Genomic DNA, 24024 nt, shown 5'->3' with positions numbered 1-24024 from the left:
AATTTAACTCCATCTAATATTCAACTCACCATTCTCTTCCCCAAAGGCTCGGTCTTCTCTATTCAGAAATTCAGTATTTATTCATTTACTGAAGTCAGAACATGGAATTTATTATTTAGTCTCCTTTATTGCCCACATCTGAAAACTAAGAAAACCTTTGGTTGATCCTATTTCAAATCTACTCACTTTTCGTCATTACTGCCGCTAGCCTAGTTCAGACACTCCGCTCCCCAGGAGATTGCAAGACCCTCCTTACTGTTCTTTTGGCCTGTGGGTAGTTTGGAACCTATCCATTTCCAGCATTGCTTCCAGAAATCCTTTACTAACATGACATTAGAACATACTGCTCACCTTCTGAAAATGATGTGATTCACATTACACCTACATTTTCCATTACACCTAAGAAAACAGTTGAGACTTTTATGCAAGCCCCTTGCTGATCTCTATCTCATGTCCTTCTTCCTCTCCATCCCTGGTGCCACACTTACTCTGGAGACACAGGATTTGTTCAGTGGTTCCTAGTTATTACCACTTTTTCACATCTCCATTTCCTTTCAATGCTGTGCATCTTCTTCCAGCTCTCCAGTAGTTCCTGTGCCAAACGCATGTTCATTCCACAAGCTTCAGAGTCCAGGCTTTCCTAATAACACCCCTCGTAAGTTCCATGATCTTTTGCTTTTTATTTCTCCTTTTCATTTTGCATACGTCTTCATCATAGCACAGGTCTCTTCCTGTGATAATTTATTTTTTTTTGTCTTTCTCTTAACCTAGAGAATGCTTTCCTTGTAATGAGAGACTATGTCGTCTTATTTTTACATCTCCAGCTGTTAACACAAGGTCTGTCACACACAGACTAAATATTAAACGTGTCTCCAATGAGCAAATAAAGACTATCCATTGAATAAATGAATGAAAATGATTTTATCTAAATAATCATATATGTATTCTCGGCCACAGGTATATTATTGTAGTGAAATATTTTAAGCAGGGTTTAAATTGTACTATTTAAGTTTTATCTTGCATCTAGAATCTAGAAATAAATAATACTGAAAATTAGGCTTTCAAAAACTAGTATTCTTTATTTTAAAACTTGATAGGAAACTGAGAAATAATTAATAAATAGTACTTTTAGAAATGTAAAACTAAATCACATTTTGGAGCAGACATTCTATAAACACATGTGGAAAAATGTTTAAATAAAGACAAGAACTGTATTCTCCACGTCTTTGTTCTCTTCTTAGGGTGCCTACTTCCCCACTCCACTATAAGGAAACTGAAAACATCACTCCTCACATAACTTGTGTTCATTATGGGCCTGTGGAATAAATTTTAAAAAACACATTCAATGTTTATTTTCACAAATAGTGAGATCATCCAGTCAATGTAAATATGTGCTTTTAGCCTTAGCATATTTATTCCAAGAACTAATGCTGGAATTCTCATTCTTTCAGATGTCACATATATTATCCTTTTCTCAAATGAAAGTTTGTCTTTATTTCATGCCCACTTCGAAGCAGTTAAAATATGTAGATAAGCTTTCCATCTATTAGAGACTATTGTTAATTAGTATTTTCTTTTATTGGAATACCCTTCTGCCCTGACCCCATATATATTTAAATAACAAATGCCAGTATGTCCCAGTGTGCAAAGACTGTCAGACAAAATATGACTCTTCTTTGTGTTCCTAGGGTACCCCCCCTACTTGAGCTCTAACCATGTTGTATCTGACTCTGCCGTTGGACACATGGTAGAGACTATGTTTATCATGTTCATCTTATTTGTATGCATTACAGCTTCTCCACTGATCAGCTAAAGATATTTTGTTCTGTACAGTATCTGCCAATCATCTAACACTTTTCTCCTAATAATTAGACATGGGGATTTCCAGGTGGGTTATTATTATTTCTTTTGTATAAAAATAAATCTAAGGATTATTCAACTTGGTTCTTCATTTCTGATAAGGTGACTGGAACTGTGAAGCAACTTTGATTTAGGGATGAGGCATGTGATCTCCAATTCATCAGAGTCCCTCCGCACACATTTCTATCATTTGCATTACCTGACTCCTCACTGTTGATGACATGTGGATTTAGGGCTCCTATAGACAGACTTCTTGAGGCTATGTCTCAGATGTGTTATTTAAGAGTGTGTGACCTTGGCCCACTTGATGTCTCTATTTTTCCATCCATGAAATGGGGATAATGATAGCATCATGTTAATGGAACCATGGTGTGAATTAAATGAGTAAAGTACATAACAGAGTACCTGGCATATTTTTAAAATAGTATAGATTTATAAAAGTCTCAGTTTTCATTTGCTTGTAATATAAAGAATTCTACAACGCAAAGAAGCTAGCTATTACAAAACTATTCAATAGAAGAGATGGGAAGGGAGAGCTATTCTGTAATGTTCTTCATTAGTAAAGATGCAGACTCAACTAAAGAAACAATGAACTGCATTAACAATAGTAATTTTGACAAGATAATTTTCTTTTCATCCCTCTCATATAGCAGCCCAAAGGCATTAATTCTATGAGAGTTTAAAGCTTATACGTTGTTTACACAGTGCTGAGGACTCAGATTCTTTCTGTCTTGTGGCAGCCACTCCCATCCCCCATATGTGCAGTTAAAATGGCTCTCAGTTATGTGCCATTGAAGAAAAAGGGAAGACAAATGCTCACACCTTCACTTCAAAGGCAGGATACAAAGGTGGCACACCTCACTACTGCCCGTGTTACTACATTGGTCAGGACTTCATCATGGGGCCATACCTAGCTTCAAGGGACACTGGGAAATCTAGTTTTTAGTTTGGTGAATAGATATAAGGCCAGCAAATCTCCATTACTATGGCAGAAAGGCAAGGAAAGAATCTGGGGAGACAATAGCAATCTCTGCCATAGCATCAGAGGTAATGAGTGCATTTAGGATACTTGTCTAAAACGTTGTTGTGGAAAATAAAATCTGTCTTTGTATGGTTGAGATACACACAGACACACACACATACTTATTTACACATATATGTATATATAGATATATGTGTGTGTGTGTGTGTATATATATATATCGTCGTCGTCGTCGTCGGCAGCCGTCCGTCTCGAGAGACGATGGCGTAGCTTCCTGAGAGTCTATCTGCACCGCCGAGAATGGCTGTGCAGTCCGACTCGGGAGTGACAATCCCTGCCGCACTTGGTACAGGTGAAGGCAGATGGCCGTTGTTGCTGCTGTTGACGCTGCTTCCGCCTCGATCTTTTCTGGACCGCCTCCTCGTTGCGCGCAGCCTCCGCGCGTGACGTACCTTGCCTGACCGCGAGCCTCCAGGCTAGGCGGTCGTCTGCTTGAACTTCCCATGTGTTGAGATTGATGGAGCATTGTGTCATGTCCTTTTTGCAGATGTCTTTGAACCGCAGTTTTGGGCGCCCTGTCATCCTCTTGCCTTCTGCTAGCTCGCCGTAGAGGAGGTCTTTGGGGATACGGCCTGCATCCATTCTTTTGACATGGCCGAGCCACCTGAGGCGTCTCTCGCTAAGAACTGCATGCAAACTGCTCATATTGGCTCGCTTCAGCACCTCAGTGTTGGGGACCTTATCCTGCCAGGCGACATGCAGGACGCGTCGCAGGCACCTCATGTGGAAGCTGTTGAGTTTCCTTTCGTGCCTTGCGTAGGTGGTCCACATCTCGCTGCCATAGAGGAGAGTGCTGAGTACGCAGGCTTGGTAGATGCGCAGTCTGGTTTTCTCAGTGAATATATATATATATATATATATATATATATATATATATATACTTGCTTACTATTTACAATGTTTCTATATATATGTATATATTTCTTTTTGTTTTGAGTAGAATAATAATCAGGTATATAACAACTATAACTAACAGAGATTCACTAAAGGTATTAGAATTGCTGGCCTCTGCCAAAATCCCCCCACCTCCTTTGACAAACAGGTTTCTGTTCCATTGAGATTCCAAATTAGAGAGGTTCTCCATATTTCTCCCACAGTCCTGTCTAAATCCGTAGGTGAATTCGAATTTCAGTAACAATTCAATTTCAGAAATTCATTCTCAGTCTTTGAGATAGATGCTAAGCAGGCGTGGGTTTTCATTTATCTTTAAAAGAAATCATCAGCTATAAGAAGGTCCCCTGTAACTTTGTGAGATGCACTTTTCAAAGGAATACCCAGGCATCCTAATCAAACAGGGAAGCCATACTCTCACATTAAAAAATCTACAATTATCCAGGCAGGCTGGTTGTAATTAGTTAGCTGGAATCAGTCCAGTAACATTGAATCAAACACTTCCACTTTCCCTGAAAGGTCCCTTAAGATTTTTAATAGCCACTTAGGCTCAAGCCTGGAATTTTGCATCTCATCTAGAAAATTATACCTCTGGTCCATGAGCACAGAGTTTCTTTCCATTTATTTGTATCTTCTTCATTTTCTTTCATCAATGTCTTATAGTTTTCAATATACAGATCTTTCATCTCGGTTAAATTTACTCCTAGGTATTTTATTCATTTTCATGAAATTGTAAATAGAATTGTTTTCTTAATTTCTCTTTCTCATAGTTTATTGTTAGTATATAGAAATGCAACTGATTTTAGTATACTGATTTTGTACCCTTCAACTTGACTGAAAGTTTTATTAGTTCAAACATTTTTGGTGAATCTTTAGGGCTTTATTTATATAAAGTTATAACATCATTATTATTGAAATATTTATAATGCCCAAAGCAATCTGTAGACTCAATACAATCCCTATCAACATTCCAATAGCAAAACTTCCACTTTTAAAATAAATAACCCGTGGAGATGTAATATACAACATAGGTCAGTGAAATTGTGTTGCATGTTTGAAAGTTGCTAAAAGAGTAAATCTTCAAAGTTCTCATCACAAAAAATTGTAGCTTTGTATATTGAAATATAGGAACTAGACTTGTAGTGATTTTTCAGTGTATACTGATATTGAATCATTATATTGTACACCTAAAAATAATTAATGATATATGTTAATTATACCTCAATAAAAAATATAATAACTCTGTGAGCATAACATTTCCAGCTCTATTGCTTGCTGACTACTTACAATGTTTCTATAAATAGATGAAGTAAATATTAAGTACTGAACACAAGAATGTTTTTCTGTGAATTCACTTACTGATTATTTGTTCAGGAGAAGTCTGTGTGTTTTTAAGTGGTGGTGCTTTTGGGTAAGGGTTTGTTAGTGTAAGGTAACTTTTATTTAGAAGTTGTTGAGGTATGTGACTGGTTTTTTAATATAAAATATTCAACATTTTTTTCAGTTTTAGGAAAGTTGATCAATGTTTCTTCATAAATAATACATAAAATTAAGATAGACTTATGTAATTGTTCTTTTATTTAAATATAATTTTTATATTTTCATCAGCATAATACACCCTGAACAAAATTACAGAAATTGCTATTTGCAGTCAAGTAAATATTTGACAGAATTTGTCACAATAATAGACTCTTTTAAAAATAGAATATTTGAAATGTTGAAATTACTTAAGGAAAAATTCTATTATTTTGTTATTATTTCTTAATGTTTTTGACAATCTCTAGGAATCTGATAAATTGCTTCTTATTTCATTCTTTTGAGAAAGAGCAAACTGTTTGTTTTTTTTTTTGAAAACGAAGAAAACAAAACACCTAAAGAAAATCAAACACTTCTCTTTCTATAATAAATTATTTTGATAAAATTATATTTGGTATTATAAAAATATTTTAATAATTATAACACTTTATTTTTTAACTCATATTAAAACCTAATTTATGGAGACTGCTATTATTCTGTCACAATAACTATGTAAAAGTCACTTTTCTTTGCCAGAAATTTACATTGCTTGAAATGTACAAAATATTTAAACTTTGACCTTGACTCTTCCTTTTGTGGAGGCCATTCATATAGAGAATACCTTCGTCGTCGTCGGCAGCCGTCCGTCTCGAGAGATGATGGTGTAGCTTCTTAAGAGTCTATCTGCACCGCCGAAAATGGCTGTGCAGTCCAACTCGGGAGTGACACGGTATCTGTCTCCTCCCGTGTTGAATCAACATCTTGCGATGACGCTGGAGTGTCCTCTCCAGTGAAGCTGAAGCTACAGAGCCTGGGCAGGGTGATATGGAGGGTCTGCTGTTGCCCATGCAGCAGACCCCCCCTCTCTTCGCAGCTGAAGGGTCCAAGGGAAAGATGGAGTCAATACAGCTTGGCTTCAGGTGCGCCGCAGGAGTTGCCGGTGTTGACTACAACGTCAAACCGCCTTAGGGACTCCGGCTCCAGATTTTCTGTCGGGGTTTACTCCCTTAGCCTTTCCCCTGAAGAGGTATGCCGCAAGGCAGCGGAGGTTTTTTGGAGACAGAGTTTTCCTTCTCTGATGTGCCCTGACTGGAAGATCGAACCAGAGACACTTAGCTCGCAGGCCGATGCTCAATCCACTGATCCAAACCAGCCAGAGAGAATACCTTATACTTTTAAAAATTAATAAAATAACCACACAATTTATTGTGAGAGGAAAAGAGGCACTTTTTAAATCATTCTGGGGCAAATGGATCAAATGACCCAGATAACAGATGTGAGCCACACTACCTGTGATGTGTTCAATCACAGTTTGATTTATATATGTCGTCGTCGGCAGCCGTCCGTCTCGAGAGACGATGGTGTAGCTTCTTAAGAGTCCATCTGCACCGCCGAGAATGGCTGTGCAGTCCGACTCGGGAGTGACATGGTATCTGTCTCCTCCCGTGTTGAATCGACATCTTGCGATGACGCTAAAGCTACAGAGCCTGGGCAGGGTAATATGGAGGGTCTGCTGTTGCCCATGCAGCAGACCCCCCCTCTCTTCGCAGCTGAAGGGTCCAAGGGAAAGACGGAGTCGATACAGCTTGGGTTCAGGTGCGCCGCAGGAGTTGCCGGTGTTGATCACAACGTCAAACCGCCTTAGGGACTCCGGCTCCGGATTTTCTGTCGGGGTTTACTCCCTTAGCCTTTCCCCTGAAGAGGTATGCCGCAAGGCAGCGGAGGTTTTTTGGAGTCAGAGTTTTCCTTCTCTGATGTACCCTGACTGGAAGATCGAACCAGCGACACTTAGCTCGCAGGCCGACGCTCAATCCACTGAGCTAAACCAGCCAGGGCTAGATTTATATATGTATGCATGTGAATATTTATTTGATTAAAGTTATGTGGCATAGAGACTATGAGCACAGGCTCGAGAACCTACTGCCTTATATTCTGACACAATAATTCTGGAACACTATCAGGAAACCTTCAGCGAGATTTAGTTATTTGTTAAATAAGATATTATAAATGTCCAATTCAAAGACTATGATTCACCAGATGAGTGAGTTTAGAGATTTTCATATTAGAATCTCAATATCGTTCTACTTATTTTCTGTGTAATTACTTATAATTTTGAAGATTTAATTTTAATGTCTTTACCTTAGTATTCTTCATATGTTATAGGGGATATAATTATAAGCTATATAATATTATACTTAGAGAAGGAAAACTCTGACTCCAAAAAACCTCCGCTGCCTTGCGGCATACCTCTTCAGGGGAAAGGCTAAGGGAGTAAACCCCGACAGAAAATCCGGAGCCGGAGTCCCTAAGGCGGTTTGACGTTGTAGTCAACACCGGCAACTCCTGCGGCGCACCTGAAGCCAAGCTGTATTGACTCCGTCTTTCCCTTGGACCCTTCAGCTGCGAAGAGAGGGGGGGTCTGCTGCATGGGCAACAGCAGACCCTCCATATCACCCTGCCCAGGCTCTGTAGCTTCAGCTTCACTGGAGAGGACACTCCAGCGTCATCGCAAGATGTCGATTCAACACGGGAGGAGACAGATACCGTGTCACTCCCGAGTTGGACTGCACAGCCATTCTCGGCGGTGCAGATAGACTCTTAAGAAGCTACACCATCGTCTCTCGAGATGGACGGCTGCCGACGACGACGAATATTATACTTATACTGTTTTTATATATACACATATCTCATTGTTTTACAGTAATTACAGTGTCTTCTTATCCATTGTCTCATTTATCCTTACATAACACAGTGAAGTAGTTTATACACTTTTTCTAACAGTAAAGTGAAGCTCAGTTTTACTAACATTTTTCAGATAATAAGCAGGGTATTTTGTTCTAGTATTACATGTATGCATTATTAATTTATATGACTATGGTGTATTTTAAACAAATTACATTTAAACTGTATCTAGACTTTTTTTTTCTTGTGTATTCATGAAATTATTCCCATATTTTAAAACTCTTGAAAATCATGTTTTTAATAGAAGCATTGTATTTATCATATGCATGCATCTCATTTGATTTATTAGTCCACTAGTGCTAGATATTTGACAAGTTTCTAATATTTTGCACTTATATATAATACTCTCACAAAATATTGATTTAGTATGATTTTTGTCTAATTCTTTGATTAAATGAGAATGATGTAAGATTTTTACGGTTATCAATAAATTTATTTTGAGAATAGCTTAACATTAGTATTATTAAATATGTCAGATTTTTAAAAATGAGGAGACTCAAGTCACAAGTTTTCTTGAAGGAATTTAGGAGACTCAGTACTCTGTCCTTTCTTGAAAAATTAAGTCAATTAACTCATACACACTTTGGATATCACAGTTTTAGGATAGGGACAGTGATACAGAGTCAAAGGGAAAATTCCCCCAAAATGTTTCTTAAAATATCGGTGTTACTAAAAACATTCACTGAATGCAAAAATAAATGGGATAACACAGGGAAGCACACAGAATTATTCCTTTGAGAAAGGCAGTATATGAAATAGAAAGAACATTGAATATTTTCTGTTACAAACTATGGTATAAGCATGCAATGTGCCATAAAACTGATCCCTGTTGGATTTTTATCTTTTTATATTTTATTTTTTTTAATTCAATTGTATTTTTCTATTACGATTTATCCCCCTCATGCCCCCTTCTCCCAACAATTACCATTCTGTTTGTCCATGAGTCATTGTTCCTTTTGGCTTAATTTCTCCAACCCCTAACCCCGCACCCCCATAGCTGTCATCCTGCTCTCTGTCTATGGGTCTGTCTCTCTTGTTTTTAGAGAGAGGGGAAGGGAGGGGGAGAGAAAGGGAGAGAAACACCCACATATGAGAGAAGCATCAATCTGTTGCCTCTCCCATGTGCCCCAACCAGGCACCAGGCCCACAACCCAGGCATGTGCCCCGACGGGGAATTGAACCTTCAGCCTTTTGCCTTGCAGAATGATGCTCAACCAATTGAACCACACCAGTCAGGGCAAGTCTGTCTCTGTTTTTCTCAGTTTGTTCATTAGGTTCCATATATAAGTGAAATCATATGGTATTTGTCTTTCTCTGACTGACTTATTTCACTGAGCATAATGTTCTCCAGGCCCATTTATACTTCTGCAGAGGGTAAATGTTTCTTCTTTTCTTTGGCCTAGTAGTATCCCATTGTGTAAATCCCATAGTTGTTTTATTCATTTATTTACTGATGGACACTTGAGCTACTTCCATATCTTAGCAATTGTAAATAACACTGCAATGAACGTAGGACCGCTTTTGTTCTTTCGAATTAGTGTTTTGGGTTTCTTTGGATAAATTCCCAAAAGTGGAACCACTGGGTCATAAGGGATTTTTATCCCTTTATTTTTACCTTTTAAGATTCAGTACTTCAGAGGTTTCAAAGGAGCACAGTTTTGCAACTCAGGAGCAGCCTGTTACTATAACACTGGACAGCGTATTACCCTGGCCTCAGAGATCTCCATTTTACATGGCCATTACTGAATTATTTCAGCTTGTTTTTTCACTGTTAAAAATATAATAATAATAATACATTTACATGGTTAAAGTCAGCAACCTCCTATTTTGCCTATCCTCGAGCTCAAGACTATGTCTTGAATATGATTATTTATTATTCTTTCAGTTTTAGACTATCTGTTGAACAGAGTGTTTATATTACTGTAATTTTAAAAAGGTCATATATAAGAGACAAAATTTGATCTATAAAATCATCAATAAAATAGAAATAATATTTACTATTGGGTTACAGGGAGAATTACAGTTATGTATATAAAAGAGCTGGTACATTCTAGGTGCTCAAAAAAATGGCAACTATTTCAAAATAAGTCATTAATGTAGTGCAAAAGTCTTCTTTATCCAAAGCGTTTAAAAACATACTCACATTGGTTAATATGTGGGTCTTTGGGGAGGAAAGAAGGCCAAATGAAAACTTCTGAGAATCATATGAGATGCTCATAAGTTAAGTTTGATGCACAACACATCCATTTTAGAGCTCGGTATATTGAGCTAAAATCATATTAAATGCATTTCTAACGTTGGTTAATAAAATTGAGGTTATCTGTATAAGATAAAATGTTCCTGAGGACAAGATTATAAATTTTGTAACTTACTATTTCTCCCACATTGAATATTCCTGGATATCAGATGAGTTAACCTTTGGAACCATTTCCTTCCATCTCTGCAACTCCATTCTGTGACAGCATCTCGAGCTGTTCGATTTCCCTCTGTATAGTTCAGATTGGAGCACAGCTCCACAGGTCACCAAGTCCCACTGGAAATTTCCAGGTGATCTTTACCTTCTCTACCACTACTACTGTGCTTCAAAGAAGTTAGGGGAAATTCAAAGGACAGGGACAAGTAAGCCCAGCTCTCCTCTTCCATTTCAAGGGTCTGCCATTTATACTGTAACAACATGGATTAATTAGGAAAAGCAGAGCACTGTTCAACACATCTGTGTAGCTCAGGGCTGAGCAGTAAGGTGGGCTTGCCCCACACTTTGTTTCGATCTATTTATTTATTTATTTTTGCTAAGTCAATAAAGTTGATAATAACAATTAGATATACATATCTAAAATAATACTGCTGATCTCTAGAAGGAAAAAGTAAGTTAATTCTTTTGAAAATAAGATGTAATCAAATACTATATTTGCTCAGAGATTTTAAAAGTTACAGTTATATATTCAAAACATTTGAAGGAAAAGAGTCATTAAAATATCTACACAAATTAATTACATTGTTTTAATGAATTATTGTATTCCAGGGCTCCTAGCACTACCACTCTCATTTTCTCCCTTATAATTTGTGTGTGTGTGTGTGTGAAATCTGATGTCAGAATAGACTCCACTATGCAATGGTATAGCTCTGTAACCTGTGTTATCATGTCTTTAAGATGAAAATACACTTTTATCTTAGAATACTTCTACTTTCTGAGGGTTCATAAATATGATTTAAAATTTATTTGGGCTATTTGGCTGCTCTTTGATGCTAGACATGAAAAAATGACACAAAAACAACAATATCTACCAATGTCAGAGGGTTTAGTCAACTCAAAATGCTGACATTCAAGAAATGGGAATTATTGGGATATAAATAATCTCACAGGCTACGGAGTCAGACTGGGTAACCAGGACTCCACCATAGATTACCTATGAGACTTCATTCACATTAATTATCTTTCCCAAGTCTCAGTTTACTTACCTATAAAATGGGATACAGATGGTATTAATACATCTCTCCCAAGGTAATTGTAAGAAGAAAATTAGTTTGATATAAGTTAATGCTCATCATGTATCTATCCTACAGCAAATGTTTAGCTGGTATACCATTATTATTCTTATTAAGGAAAAGATAAAAGTTCCCTGGTAAGCAGTTTTCTTCTATCTTGCTTAAGAACTTTATCTGCTCCTTTTCATAAATACATTTTTGAGAGAGCTGAACCTGGAACAAGATCACTGGGCCAATCTAAAATATGTGGGTTTATGTTTGCTCATTAAAAAAAAAATCTTGTCAACTTTCATATATGTGTTTCAGGTGCCCTTTTAAGCGTATATTATGGTTTCTGGTGACCTATACAATTACGTAAGATCCTTAAATTCAGGATTTTCTTTGGATGGGATTTCTATACCCAACGGCATAAAGAATGAGTCATGGAATGATAAGCAAGGTGCCAAATGCCTCATGCAAACACAAGGATCAAGTTAGGAGTCAAAAGCCTGCTTATCAGGCTCCACAGCCCATTGTTAGCTACCTCACCTTAATACTTCTTGGTCAATGCTTTCATTATTTGAACCTATTTATAATACAATATTTCTCTTAATCCTCACTGAAGTCCTATGAGGTAAGCATTACTCGTTTTATTTTACAGTTGAGAAAACAAGTTTAAAGAGGTAAATATCTAGTAAAACTTCTAGAGATCTATGAGTCCAACTCATTCTAACTGCTGAGCTGGGATCCTGTTTCTAAATGTTTTATATTCTATACTACTTCCATAAGAGAAGGAAAGCTTGAGAAATTTAAAGAAAAACAAGTTTTTAAGCAGAGCTGAGGCACAGCTTTATCTTATGTAATCTACTTCTAAGTGTAATTAAAAACTGATGGTAATTACCCTGAAGTAGTTTTTGAAAAGATTCTATTGGGTTGAAAGATAAAATTATGCTTTTAAGGTACCTTTTCTACATGAAAAGCTGTGCATTGAAACAAATGCGGTGGCTCTAGTAGATGTCTGGACTAAATCCCAACCTCATCAATGGAGATGCATCCCTATAACTCTATTGAGAGTAGACACAGAGGAAAAGAAAATACAATAAAACGTCAAAAAGTTAGCCTACTTACACAAAAGCCCTTAATTAAGTAAAAAACCTAAATGAAGAAGAAAAAGAAAAAGACAATTTCATTATATTCAAATACTGTGGAAACTCTGTACTTAGTTTTTGCAATATCTTCTTTAAAGAATAGGGTAAACTGATTTTTAATTACTTTATCCCAAATCATATCCTAAGTAGACTCTACCTCTATGTGCTTAGCAAGTAAATTTTTAAAAACCTGAAAATAAGTAGTTTAAATGTGTAGGACATTTGGTTTTCCAAACTAGACCTGTATTCTCCTTATAACTTTATAACTTTTTTCTGATTAATTGTTGTAGAACAGCTAATACAAAAAGAACAAAAGAGAAAAGCATTCAAATTAGTGAAATCAAATTAATGCAAGTTTATTTTCATTTGAAGCTTAATATTCTAATCATTTTAAAGGCAAATGAGGTAAAGGTCATATAATAGAAGGAAAAGGAATTTGAAATTACAACATATGGTTAAATATAGCTGTATCAGAGTATCTTCTCTGCAGGTAAACTTATTGAATTGAATTAATTATACACTACTCAATATTATAAGAGGGCTGAAGTACCTTCTTGGGTCTTAAATATTTAAAATCACCGCCCTATCTTTGTTTGATATAATTCAATATATCTATCTTTAGATATGTCCTTTAGGTAACTTCTATTTAAAATACTCGTAAATGAGGGAGATGATTTTAAGTGGGAGATGGGATACTTTGTTATTTCTGTACATTATTTTCATAAATGTACTGAGAAAACAGATAAGTGTATAATACACTGTACAAAAAATAGTTTTTATTCTACCACTAACAAAAGGATATGATCAGACTTCATTGTTTTTCAAATTATAAAGCCCTTAACTAAAATATTTTCACATATAAAAGAGAATTAAGAAATATATCTTGAGAAATTTTATGAAACTAAACATTTAATTATAAATTCAAAAATATTTAAACTAGATAATTCAATAGGATCTTACTAAAGAGAATATTGCACAGATTATCTTATAAGCATTTATAGTCTATGCCTTATTTAATTATATATAGCTATGCCATATTTGAAATGATTTACATAGAAAATTAATCTCCAGTGATAAGTACAAAAGGGAGAAGAGGAAGAGAAAAAGAAGGAGGAGGAGGAGGGGAAGAGGAAAAAAGAGAAGAAGGAGGAGGAGAAGGAGGAGGAAGAGGAGGGAGAGGAAGCTAGCATAAAATTCTGGAATAGAGGTGGGAGTGTTAGCAGGAGTATCTCTGTGCCCCACATTCCTGCTTTCCCTATTGCTACGTATACATCTTTCTTTATAGCTAAACAACAACCCCAAAACAATATTCACCAAAAAGCTATATGATTTTATAAACTATTCTTAACATTTTTCTAAAAGAGGTTGGACCTCTATTCTCAGTTTACTTCAGAGCTCAGAAAAATTAGATGGCGAATTCTGACAAATATTGTTCCAAACTAGATGCTAAACAAAACTATTTTTAAAAGAATGTGCTAAGGTCAGAAAAAAAGGGTAAGTTATACCTTAAAATATATCTTTTAAATAAAAATATTTTAAATGTTTTCCCTTTGTGATAATTTAACATTTCATTTTCTTGGAAGTTTCGAGAGTTATGAACTAAATTGCAACTAAAGAAAGCTTTAGCTAGCTGATATGCACCTAGTTATTTTCGTGCTTCGAAGCCTACAGAACCATCTGCTTGTTGGCAGGTGTAATTAATTAGCTAAGTGGAAAAGACGCCCCCTTTTTAGAGTGAATAGGAGGAGAGGAGGGAGGACTCTGAAAACTCAATCCTAGGCAGCCCCATCGGCTGGGTGCTTCTGGGCAAATTTCTGATGCTGGAAACGCATTGAACTTAATGGTTCTTAATTTCACAAGATTTCTAATTACAGCTAGGATAATAAGATGTGATCCAAAAATTGACAAGAAGTTGGCATATTTTCAAGGAAACTCCTTCCACACGGTGTAGCCATCCTAAAGTGCAGAAGTTCATTTATTTGTATATTTCATCCATTTATTCACTCAACTTTGTTGGCAAATAATTTCATATCTATTTGGCTGACAGGTGACAAATGCATATTAGTAACAGGACAATGTATTAAGTTAAATATTTTATCTAACCCTACATTTCTTTTCAGAGGTAGTCAAAGAGAAGTCAATCCAAAGTCCACCGTTACTCAGTTAATGGATTTTTTAAGAAAGGAAATTGGCTAAAATAAGAACAAAAGTCATAAAATTTTCTGTAATATTATCTATATAATGCCTATTAATTTTTTATTAAAGAGTCAATATGATAATGAATTCTGTAACACCTTCTCTTTTAAATGTTCTGATTGACAAAAACAAAATGCTGTTTTTAATTCAAGCGTCTCCTGGAGCTTGGCCTTCATGGGTAAGATGAGGGAGGTAAGGAATGGAGAGGGTGAACTGTGGCAAACTGGAGAGCAAATGCCACAATTCAAAGGAGCCGTGACTGCCCAGATCTTGAGGAGTGTTACCAAGAGACAATGTGAACCCAGGGTTGCCTGAGCACAGTTGCATTCACAGGGGTCAGAAATTCATAATGTATTGGTAAATGTTACAACTTCTTCTACACTATCTATGAAAAGCAAGTCTATGGGCAATATGGCTTATTAAATAACTAAATCTAGGAATTCCTCAATAATAATCCAATCTTTACGTCAATAACCAAATTGAGATGGGACCTTTTTGATCAAGTTTTATCAGTTCCTCTGCTTGCTGACAGAGAATGGAAAAGGACGGTGAAGCAGCTATATAGTTCATGACAGGGTAAAGAACAGTGCCAAGTTCCTACAGCTCCATGAAGAATGGAGTCTAGAAGGCAGTGGCTTCTATGCCTCATCTTCATTCTTATTCTGATGCCCATTTGTTGTCAGGAAGGTGGCATAAGCCTCTGGCAATACCATGAGGTCTGGAATGAGTGTTGCTGAAATGACACCACAGGTCATCACTGTCCCACCACAGAAGCCCCATGGGGATTTTAAATAGGGGAAGGTTTACATGTCCCCTGGATAGAGAAGAAACTTTAGCTTTTCTGAAATCACACAAGTAAAAATAATAAAGGTGTGCTTAAATATGAACTAATTGATAAACTAATTGTATTATATTAATATAACAGAATGTTACAAAAGAAGTGAACACATTACTAATGTATGTAACAGCATAAATAAATCTCAAAAAGCATTATTTTGAGTAAAATAAAGCAAGTAAAAAGAATGCATGCTCCATGATTCCATTTATATAAACTTAGCATAAAGCAAAACTTTAAAAATATTTCATGTAGAAATTGTATTATAATCACTTTACAACAGTAAATCATTCTTTATCTTTATTTGCAAGTCTTAGCTTGCTAGCAACAAGCATACAGAGCAATATTATTTATTATTAATGTCATCAGGAGAAATCATACTTTCCTGAACTACTCTAAAGAAGTAGCAAAAAAATCACACTGTGAGAAGACTTATTAGAACTATACAAACTAATATTGTAGGTGAGATATTTGAAAGTGACCTTGCTGTATATCCCAGGCTTATTGCAGCAAAGCCTGTAAATTAAAGGGACAAATCATTTCTGGATACTAATATGACATTCCCCCTTATTGGTAATGAAAACATTAAACTCTACTGATCTGTTCTACTGAAGCAATTACATTTTCTGGAAACTTGGAGAAGTTATTTAAGAGGATTGTTGTCTGTAATGAAGGCTTTCCGGTGGATAGGGGAATAAAAATATTTGATCAATATGTAAAGGAGTGTTCTATTTTAACAGTAAGAAGATATTGATTTCTCATTCTTTTCTCTCAATATGCCTTTAATTGTGTTCATCTTTCTTATTAGGGACATTCACTTCATGCACATTTTTTTATCTATCTTCCAGAATTCCTATTATGCTCTTTATTTTTATAATTGCAATTGTAGTTTAAATATATTTTAGCATTTTAAAGTGTCATTTTCAAAACATTGAATCAGTTTCCCCTGCAAAAATATTAAAAATTAAGAGGGTAACATCTGGTACATTAATCTCTTCAATTGCTTAGTAATAGCCTGAAATAGAGATTAGGTTTTCCATAGTGCTTTGTGTTTCACGCATAGGGAGACTCTTCCTCAAGTAAATGGAAATAAGCCTCTCATCTTTAAAAATTGCACCTAAAAATAGTATTTAAGTGGTGCAACTTCATTAATCATTGGAGAAGTGCAAAATAAAATGATACCACCCACACCAAACATAATGGCTATATTTAAATATACAGAAAAACAAAACAAAACAGGAGTTAAAGAGGCTAAGATGCAAGTATATATTTTATACACAACTAATGGGAATATAAATTGATCAAAGCACACTGGAAAACTGATTGTGCCCAGAAATTCCACTTCTAGGTAATGCACACAACATAAATCTGTACATCTCTCTGGTTACCAAAGCGCATTCAAGGCTGTTTGTATCAGCACTATTGATGAAGGTACCTGAGTGCTCATCAATATAGAATGGGCAAACCAAACAGGAATCCCATAAGCAATGAAAATGAACACTGTGGGTGAATTTCCCAAGCACAGTGTTAAGCAGAAGGAAGCCAAACAAGAAAAAAAGCACGTGGTGGTACTCTATTTATGTAAAATACAAAAATAAATAAAAGTAATCTTGTTCAAAGTCAGGATGAAGGTTCCAGTAATGAGAGATGTGAAGAAGAAACCATGGTGAAGATTTCTGTGGTGCTGGAATAGTCTATTTCTTGATCAGGGAGCTGGTTACATAAGTGTGTTCAGTTTGTAAAAATACATTGTATATGGTATATGCATAGCTTTGCATATATATTATACTTCAATTAAAACATTTGAAAAAAAGGTTCATTTGTTTGTCACAAGATTTATGTTTTATAACTATCCAAAAGAAGCAATATTTCCTTAGTTAGTGTAACAGAGACAGTTTCTTTCTCCTGATACCCATTACCACTGGTTGATTTCTAAATTTTATATAAAGTTTAGCTAGTCATATGGCCATCCAAAATGAAGACTATGATTCCCTCCCTTTGGAGTCCCTAGCTGTGACTCCATGACTCCTTGTCTGAATTCAGACCAATGAGATATAATTTTCTTGTGGCTTGCATCAGGGACCTTCAGTAAGAGACGAACAACATGTGCTCATACTCTGTACTTCCTCTTTCCTCTATCTTTTAAATTGGTGCTACCAGGTGGAATCTCCTGTTGTATTGAATATGATGGAGCAGCAAGATGAAATGAAATCTGGGCCTCTGATGACTGTAGATTTTCCATAATAGCTTGGAATCACCTAGCCAAACATTTATACAAAAAAAAAAAATCTATCTTTTAAATGACAAACTTATCTAAGTAATATAAAATTAATTTGAATAATAGAAAAATTACTTTTGTTTATATCAATTAATTAATGACAACTTAAGTAATTAGTAAGTATAGAATGCAATATAATCAACAACTGTGTGACAGATACATGAGCATAATACTCTCATTATATAGGTGAACCAGCTAAGTCTCATAAAGATACACAAGGTCGCACATTTAGTAAGTGAAAGCCTAGACTTTGAACTCCGTTTTACCCAGTTAACTAGATTCAGTATTATTGCCTTCACACTGAAAGCTCTTATGTGGAAAATATATCCATCTATCTATCTACCCACCTACTTAGCTATAGTATATCTACCTACCCACCCACCTAACTATAGTATGTAGATCTATCTATTAACCTATAGTATTCAATATATTATGTCAAGATGCAAGATGAATTTATGGAGAAAGTAGATTAAGAGTAAAAGGTTGAATCTGGTATGATATGACAGAATCTTAATTTAAGAGTAGCAGTGGATAAAAAAAGAATGGGATAAATTAAAATACACATTATGAGGAATTTTAATTAGGGCATTGTGACTGGTTAAACAAAAAGGTAAAGGGATTAAATATAAATTGCAATTTTTGAGTCTACAGTGTACTGTTGAACACTGTGAGAGTTAGGAGTACCCACACCACTGAAAAGTAAAAAAAAATTTGCATATAACTTTTTACTCTCCAGAACTTAACTGTGAATAGCCTACTGTTGACTTAAAGCCTTACCGATAACATAAACAATTATGTGTATTATATACTGTATTCTTATAATAAGTTAAGCTAGAGAAATACAATATTAAAATAATCATAGGAGAAAATCAAGGGCCCCCCCCCCAAAAAACCTGGAATTATCTTCTGAAGGGCAAGCCCCTTGTAATACAGACTTCCCCCACGGCATGAATGTTCTAGGAACCTATCTGTATCACTGTACCAGCTGTCTGTTGCAAGAGGCTGTGTTCAGATCCAGTGAATTTTCTTTGAAGATTCTTTCAACATGTTTGCCCATTTCATGATGGGTGATTTACAAGTGCACCTGTCCACACCCACACCGCCCTGAGTGTTCAGCAGTTTTTACCAAAAAATGTCATGACCCTAGTGCTACACCCTCCCTATTCACCCGATCTCGCCTCAAGCAATTTTTCCACCCTGGATGAGAAAAGGTCTTCAAAGTGAAACATTTTGCTGATATAGAAGAAGGTGAAACAAAAAAAGGCAGAAGCACTAAAAGGCATCAAAATCGACGAGTTCAAAAGCTATTTCAAGCAGTGGAAAAAACATCTTGATAGGTGTACTGCATCAAATAGAGAGTACTTTGAAGGTGACTGAAGTTTAAACATGTAAGAATAAATACACAATTTTTAAATAAATAAATTCCAGATTTTTTGGGTAGTCCCTCACACACTTATTGTATTTATTGGAAAAAAAAAACTTGTTTGAGTTGATCCACAAATTTCAAACCTGTATTGTTCAAGTTTCAACTGTAATTGAATTTTCAGCATGTTATTTTGATAACAGAAATAAGGAAATACAGTGGAGTACAAGATTAAGAGAGAGTATTAGAAGAAAAATATTAAACACGTGACACACAGAATTATAAATGAGGTTTGAGAACAATTTGAGAAGAAAATTTAAAGACGGTTACAAGAAACAACTTGATTTTTAAGTTTGCCAGATACTGTCAATAAGTTTACATGGATTGCTACTTATCTAATGGCTAGAAATATTAATACATTAAAATAACACTAATTTTATTCAATATTTTATGTGATTTATAATATAAACATTATCTAGTCCATAAGGAGGAGATATCACTAATATTATGCTATCAATGAAGCCACTAACAACTTTTACAAATGTCAGTCATGTTCTGAAGATATTATCATGATAATACCTGAAAAATTTGAATTTCTATTATGTGATTAACACTTTCTTTGGCACTCATCATCATCGGCAGCCGTCCGTCTCGAGAGACGATGGCGTAGCTTCTTGAGAGTCTATCTGCACCGCCAAGAATGGCTGTGCAGTCCGACTCGGGAGTGACAATCCCTGCCGCACTTGTTACAGGTGAAGGCAGATGGCCGTTGTTGCTGCTGTTGACGCTTCTTTGGCACTAAGGCCACAAAAAAGATGCATGTCATGGTTCTTATTCTCTAGAGACCTATGATACTATAGGGAAGATAAGTACACAAAAGAATAAAGAAAGTAGTGTTTGCGCTGTTAGAAGAGTGGCTCAGAGAACCTGTATTGTATGAGTTAGAGTCAAGTAACCTATGAAAATAGGTGGTCATAGTGGAATTATCAGAAGAGCTGAGACTCATACTGAAACATGATGAAAGCTAAGAATTGTGGTTGACCCTAAAGTACATATTAATACTTTGGAACATTATGGGGACATTATTGAGGTCCATTGAGTAGAAATCAAGATATTTTTGCTATAATTATAATTTCTCTTGAAATTGCCTTGCTACTGTTACTTCCTAACATTTGGTGTCCGTACCCATGAGCTTTTGAGACTGATCATTGAGCTGAAATGCAGAAGGTTGCGTCACTCATTTACATTATCACACCCGTTTCACTCCCAATACAGATGTGACATTTCAATTTTGCACACTTCAACTCTCCTTAAATCATCTGTATAAAAACTTCAAAGCCTGATTGATGATGAATGAGCCATTGTCTCCTCAAGCACCCGGTTCTCATTAGCCTTTAGAGTCTCAGCTTATTAATAATGAACCTTGAGGGCTGACCCAGTGGGGTAGCAGCAATTCACTGTGCTCCCAGCTGAAAGGTCTGGGTTTGGGAAAGATACAGGAATCTCTGGACCAAGTCCATTCCAGAGATGATGTATTAAGTGTCACAGGTGGATGATGTGAGCTCTATTACTTTTGTACCACTGTCTGCCAACAGACTCGTGTGGCTTAAGGTGATGACAGTGAGAAAGATGCATTACTTTATGGATGAGAAAATCTAGTAACTGCTTCTTGTAGCTTCATCTTGAAAACAGGCTTTTGTCACTTTGGATGTTGACCTTTTGACCTTTGGCTCAGAGAGGCAATGTAACTCTGATATATGCATTATTCCACTATGATTAGACTAGTGCAACCCCTGGCTGGTTTGGCTCAGTGGATTGAGCGTCGGCCTGCGAGCTAAGTGTCGCTGGTTCGATCTTCCAGTCAGGGCACATCAGAGAAGGAAAACTCTGACTCCAAAAAACCTCCGCTGCCTTGCGGCATACCTCTTCAGGGGAAAGGCTAAGGGAGTAAACCCCGACAGAAAATCCGGAGCCGGAATCCCTAAGGCGGTTTGACGTTGTAGTCAGCACCGGCAACTCCTGCGGCGCACCTGAAGCCAAGCTGTATTGACTCCGTCTTTCCCTTGGACCCTTCAGCTGCGAAGAGAGGGGGGGTCTGCTGCATGGCAACAGCAGACCCTCCATATCACCCTTCCCAGGCTCTGTAGCTTCATCGCAAGATGTCGATTCAACACGGGAGGAGACAGATACCGTGTCACTCCCCAGTCGGACTGCACAGCCATTCTCGGCGGTGCAGATAGACTCTTAAGAAGCTACACCATCGTCTCTCGAGACGGACGGCTGCCGACGACGAGACTAGTGCAATACGTATTTCTAATCTTTATTTTTATTATCATAGTAATTCTGAGGTTGACCTATAGATACACCTGTGCAAAACAAGACATTTAGGTATACAATCAGGAATGAAGGTTAAGTGTTTCACTCTTGCTTCTTAGGTCTTTCTTATATTATTGCTGTTGCTAGCTTTGTGAATAGAAGTAAAATATTTACTATTGATATCAAAAGTATAGACTGAAGCAGAATATGGCTAACTGTATTTAACATTATAATCTTTATTTTGTAAAATGAGAAAGATAGTCAATCTTGTTTATGAAATGGATACCAATTGTGCATGGGGTTAAAGCAATTTTGTCGACTTCTGAAGCCAAGTAAGGAGGTCATACTAATCTGTATTTTCAGCAGGGATGCTACATCTCTTTAGGCTATTTCATACAGGGCAGGAGACAAAGCCATGATTCAGTGTTTTATCACATTTTCTTTTGAGAGAATATATTTTTAAAATGTCAATGATTCTCTTAACGGTCACTCATCCCCAAATTCACTATAATAATTAGCATTGAAAAGAAGTGAAGAGCACAAAAGAACTTATTTAAGTAACACAAACATTTCTTTCTTCATTAGATTTATGCAAATGGGAATCAAGGGACAAAAATGGTCAAATAGGCAACCTTTTTGGATTGGAAGACTAAGACATGAGTATTTTATGTCCTCTTTGAAATGTCACATTGACCCTTTGCAGCTTTCTAAAAATAACTTAAGGAATGATGTGAGATAGATATATGGTTCAATATAAGAACATGATTTTAGATCTCTGTGTAGCATATTCTAAATGATTTGAACAGGTTTGAGAAAATTTGGTATGTCTGAGGTAGCACAGAATCATTATTATTCACCTGATAAATGATTGAATTTGGTGCACAAAATAGGTTTAAGGATAACAATGAATATATCTAAATGTACACTGTAAACATCAACCACATTACCTGAAATAATTTTGTACACGATCAGTTAAAAATTTTTATATAAGACATTATTTCCCTTTTAGCTTATAAAAGCTCTTACTTCAAAATTAGATATATATTTTTAATTTATTACTCAATATGTTTAAATTTTCTTTAATGAAACAAATTGTTATTGTGTATCTGGCTTGTGTATTGCCTGTTACACACAGTTTGAACAAAATAAACTTAATTAAACATAGAGCCAGGTAAGATGAGCTATAGAGTGTTTATGGAAAAAGGTAACTTATTATTCTTAATTTAATTTTCTCAGAATATAATTTAAAATTAGAAACAACAACAAAAGTTAACTGATCAATGTTGGTGGCAAATTCCATGATACATTTTTTTTAGCTCAATTTAATAAATATTTATTGTTCTAGGTTTGATGCTATAGATGCAAGCAATGAAAACTATCCCCGTCTTCGTGGAGTTTAATCTGATATTTCAGTTACAAATTGTGTGCTATATATATTAAATTTAACATATTAAAGAATAGAATGGTTTACAATTTACTTTAAATACAAAAAAATGCATAATATCTTTATTTGACTTGCATTACTCTAGTACAGCAGTTCTCAACCTGTGGGTCGCGGCCCCTTTGGGGGTCGAATGACCCTTTCACAGGGGTCACCTAAGATCATCGGAAAACATATATAGTTACATATTGTTTTTGTGATTAATCAATATGGTTTAATTATGTTCAATTTGTAACAATGAAAATACATCCTGCATATCAGATATTTATATTATGATTCATAACAGTAGCAAAATTATAGTTATGAAGTAGCAATGAAAATAATTTTATGGTTATAATTTTATGGGGGTCACCACAACGTAAGGAACTGTATTAAAGGGTCGTGGCATTAGAAAGGTTGAGAACCACTGCTCTAGTAGATAATGTTTGAGACACAAACATATTATGTGTTTACTGGAATTTATCAGTAATGAAATGCTTTTTTTCATAGAATATCATATTTAATATAGCTTATTATATTTAATTCTCCCTGGCTGGTTTGGCTCAGTGGATTGAGCGTCGGCCTGCAAGCTAAGTGTCGCTGGTTCGATCTTCCAGTCAGGGCACATCAGAGAAGGAAAACTCTGACTCCAAAAAACCTCCGCTGCCTTGAGGCATACCTCTTCAGGGGAAAGGCTAAGGGAGTAAACCCCGACAGAAAATCCAGAGCCGGAGTCCCTAAGGCGGTTTGACGTTGTAGTCAACACCGGCAACTCCTGCGGCGCACCTGAAGCCAAGCTGTATTGACTCCGTCTTTCCCTTGGACCCTTCAGCTGCGAAGAGAGGGGGGGTGTGCTGCATGGGCAACAGCAGACCCTCCATATCACCCTGCCCAGGCTCTGTAGTTTCAGCTTCACTGGAGAGGACACTCCAGCGTCATCGCAAGATGTCGAT

At 36.1% G+C, this 24024-nt stretch overlaps 1 protein-coding gene across 1 annotated transcript in view; it reads left to right on the top strand.

Moving 5' to 3' along the window:
• The window catches only part of LOC150022606 (receptor tyrosine-protein kinase erbB-4-like), a 147291-nt gene that overhangs the window by 60030 nt on the left and 63237 nt on the right, over window positions 1–24024 (top strand). The window contains exon 3 of the mRNA XM_090288243.1: window positions 9674–9749. Within this exon, the coding sequence (XP_090144369.1) occupies window positions 9674–9749 (76 nt within the window). The remainder of the gene's footprint in view (window positions 1–9673; window positions 9750–24024) is intronic.

Source organism: Furipterus horrens, unplaced genomic scaffold (assembly GCF_987537825.1).
Source record: "Furipterus horrens unplaced genomic scaffold, mFurHor1.1.pri manual_scaffold_1, whole genome shotgun sequence".
Taxonomy (NCBI): Eukaryota; Metazoa; Chordata; class Mammalia; order Chiroptera; family Furipteridae; genus Furipterus; species Furipterus horrens.
The sequence above is the reverse complement of the archived record's forward strand: the minus strand, read 5'-3'. Positions and strand labels throughout refer to the sequence as shown.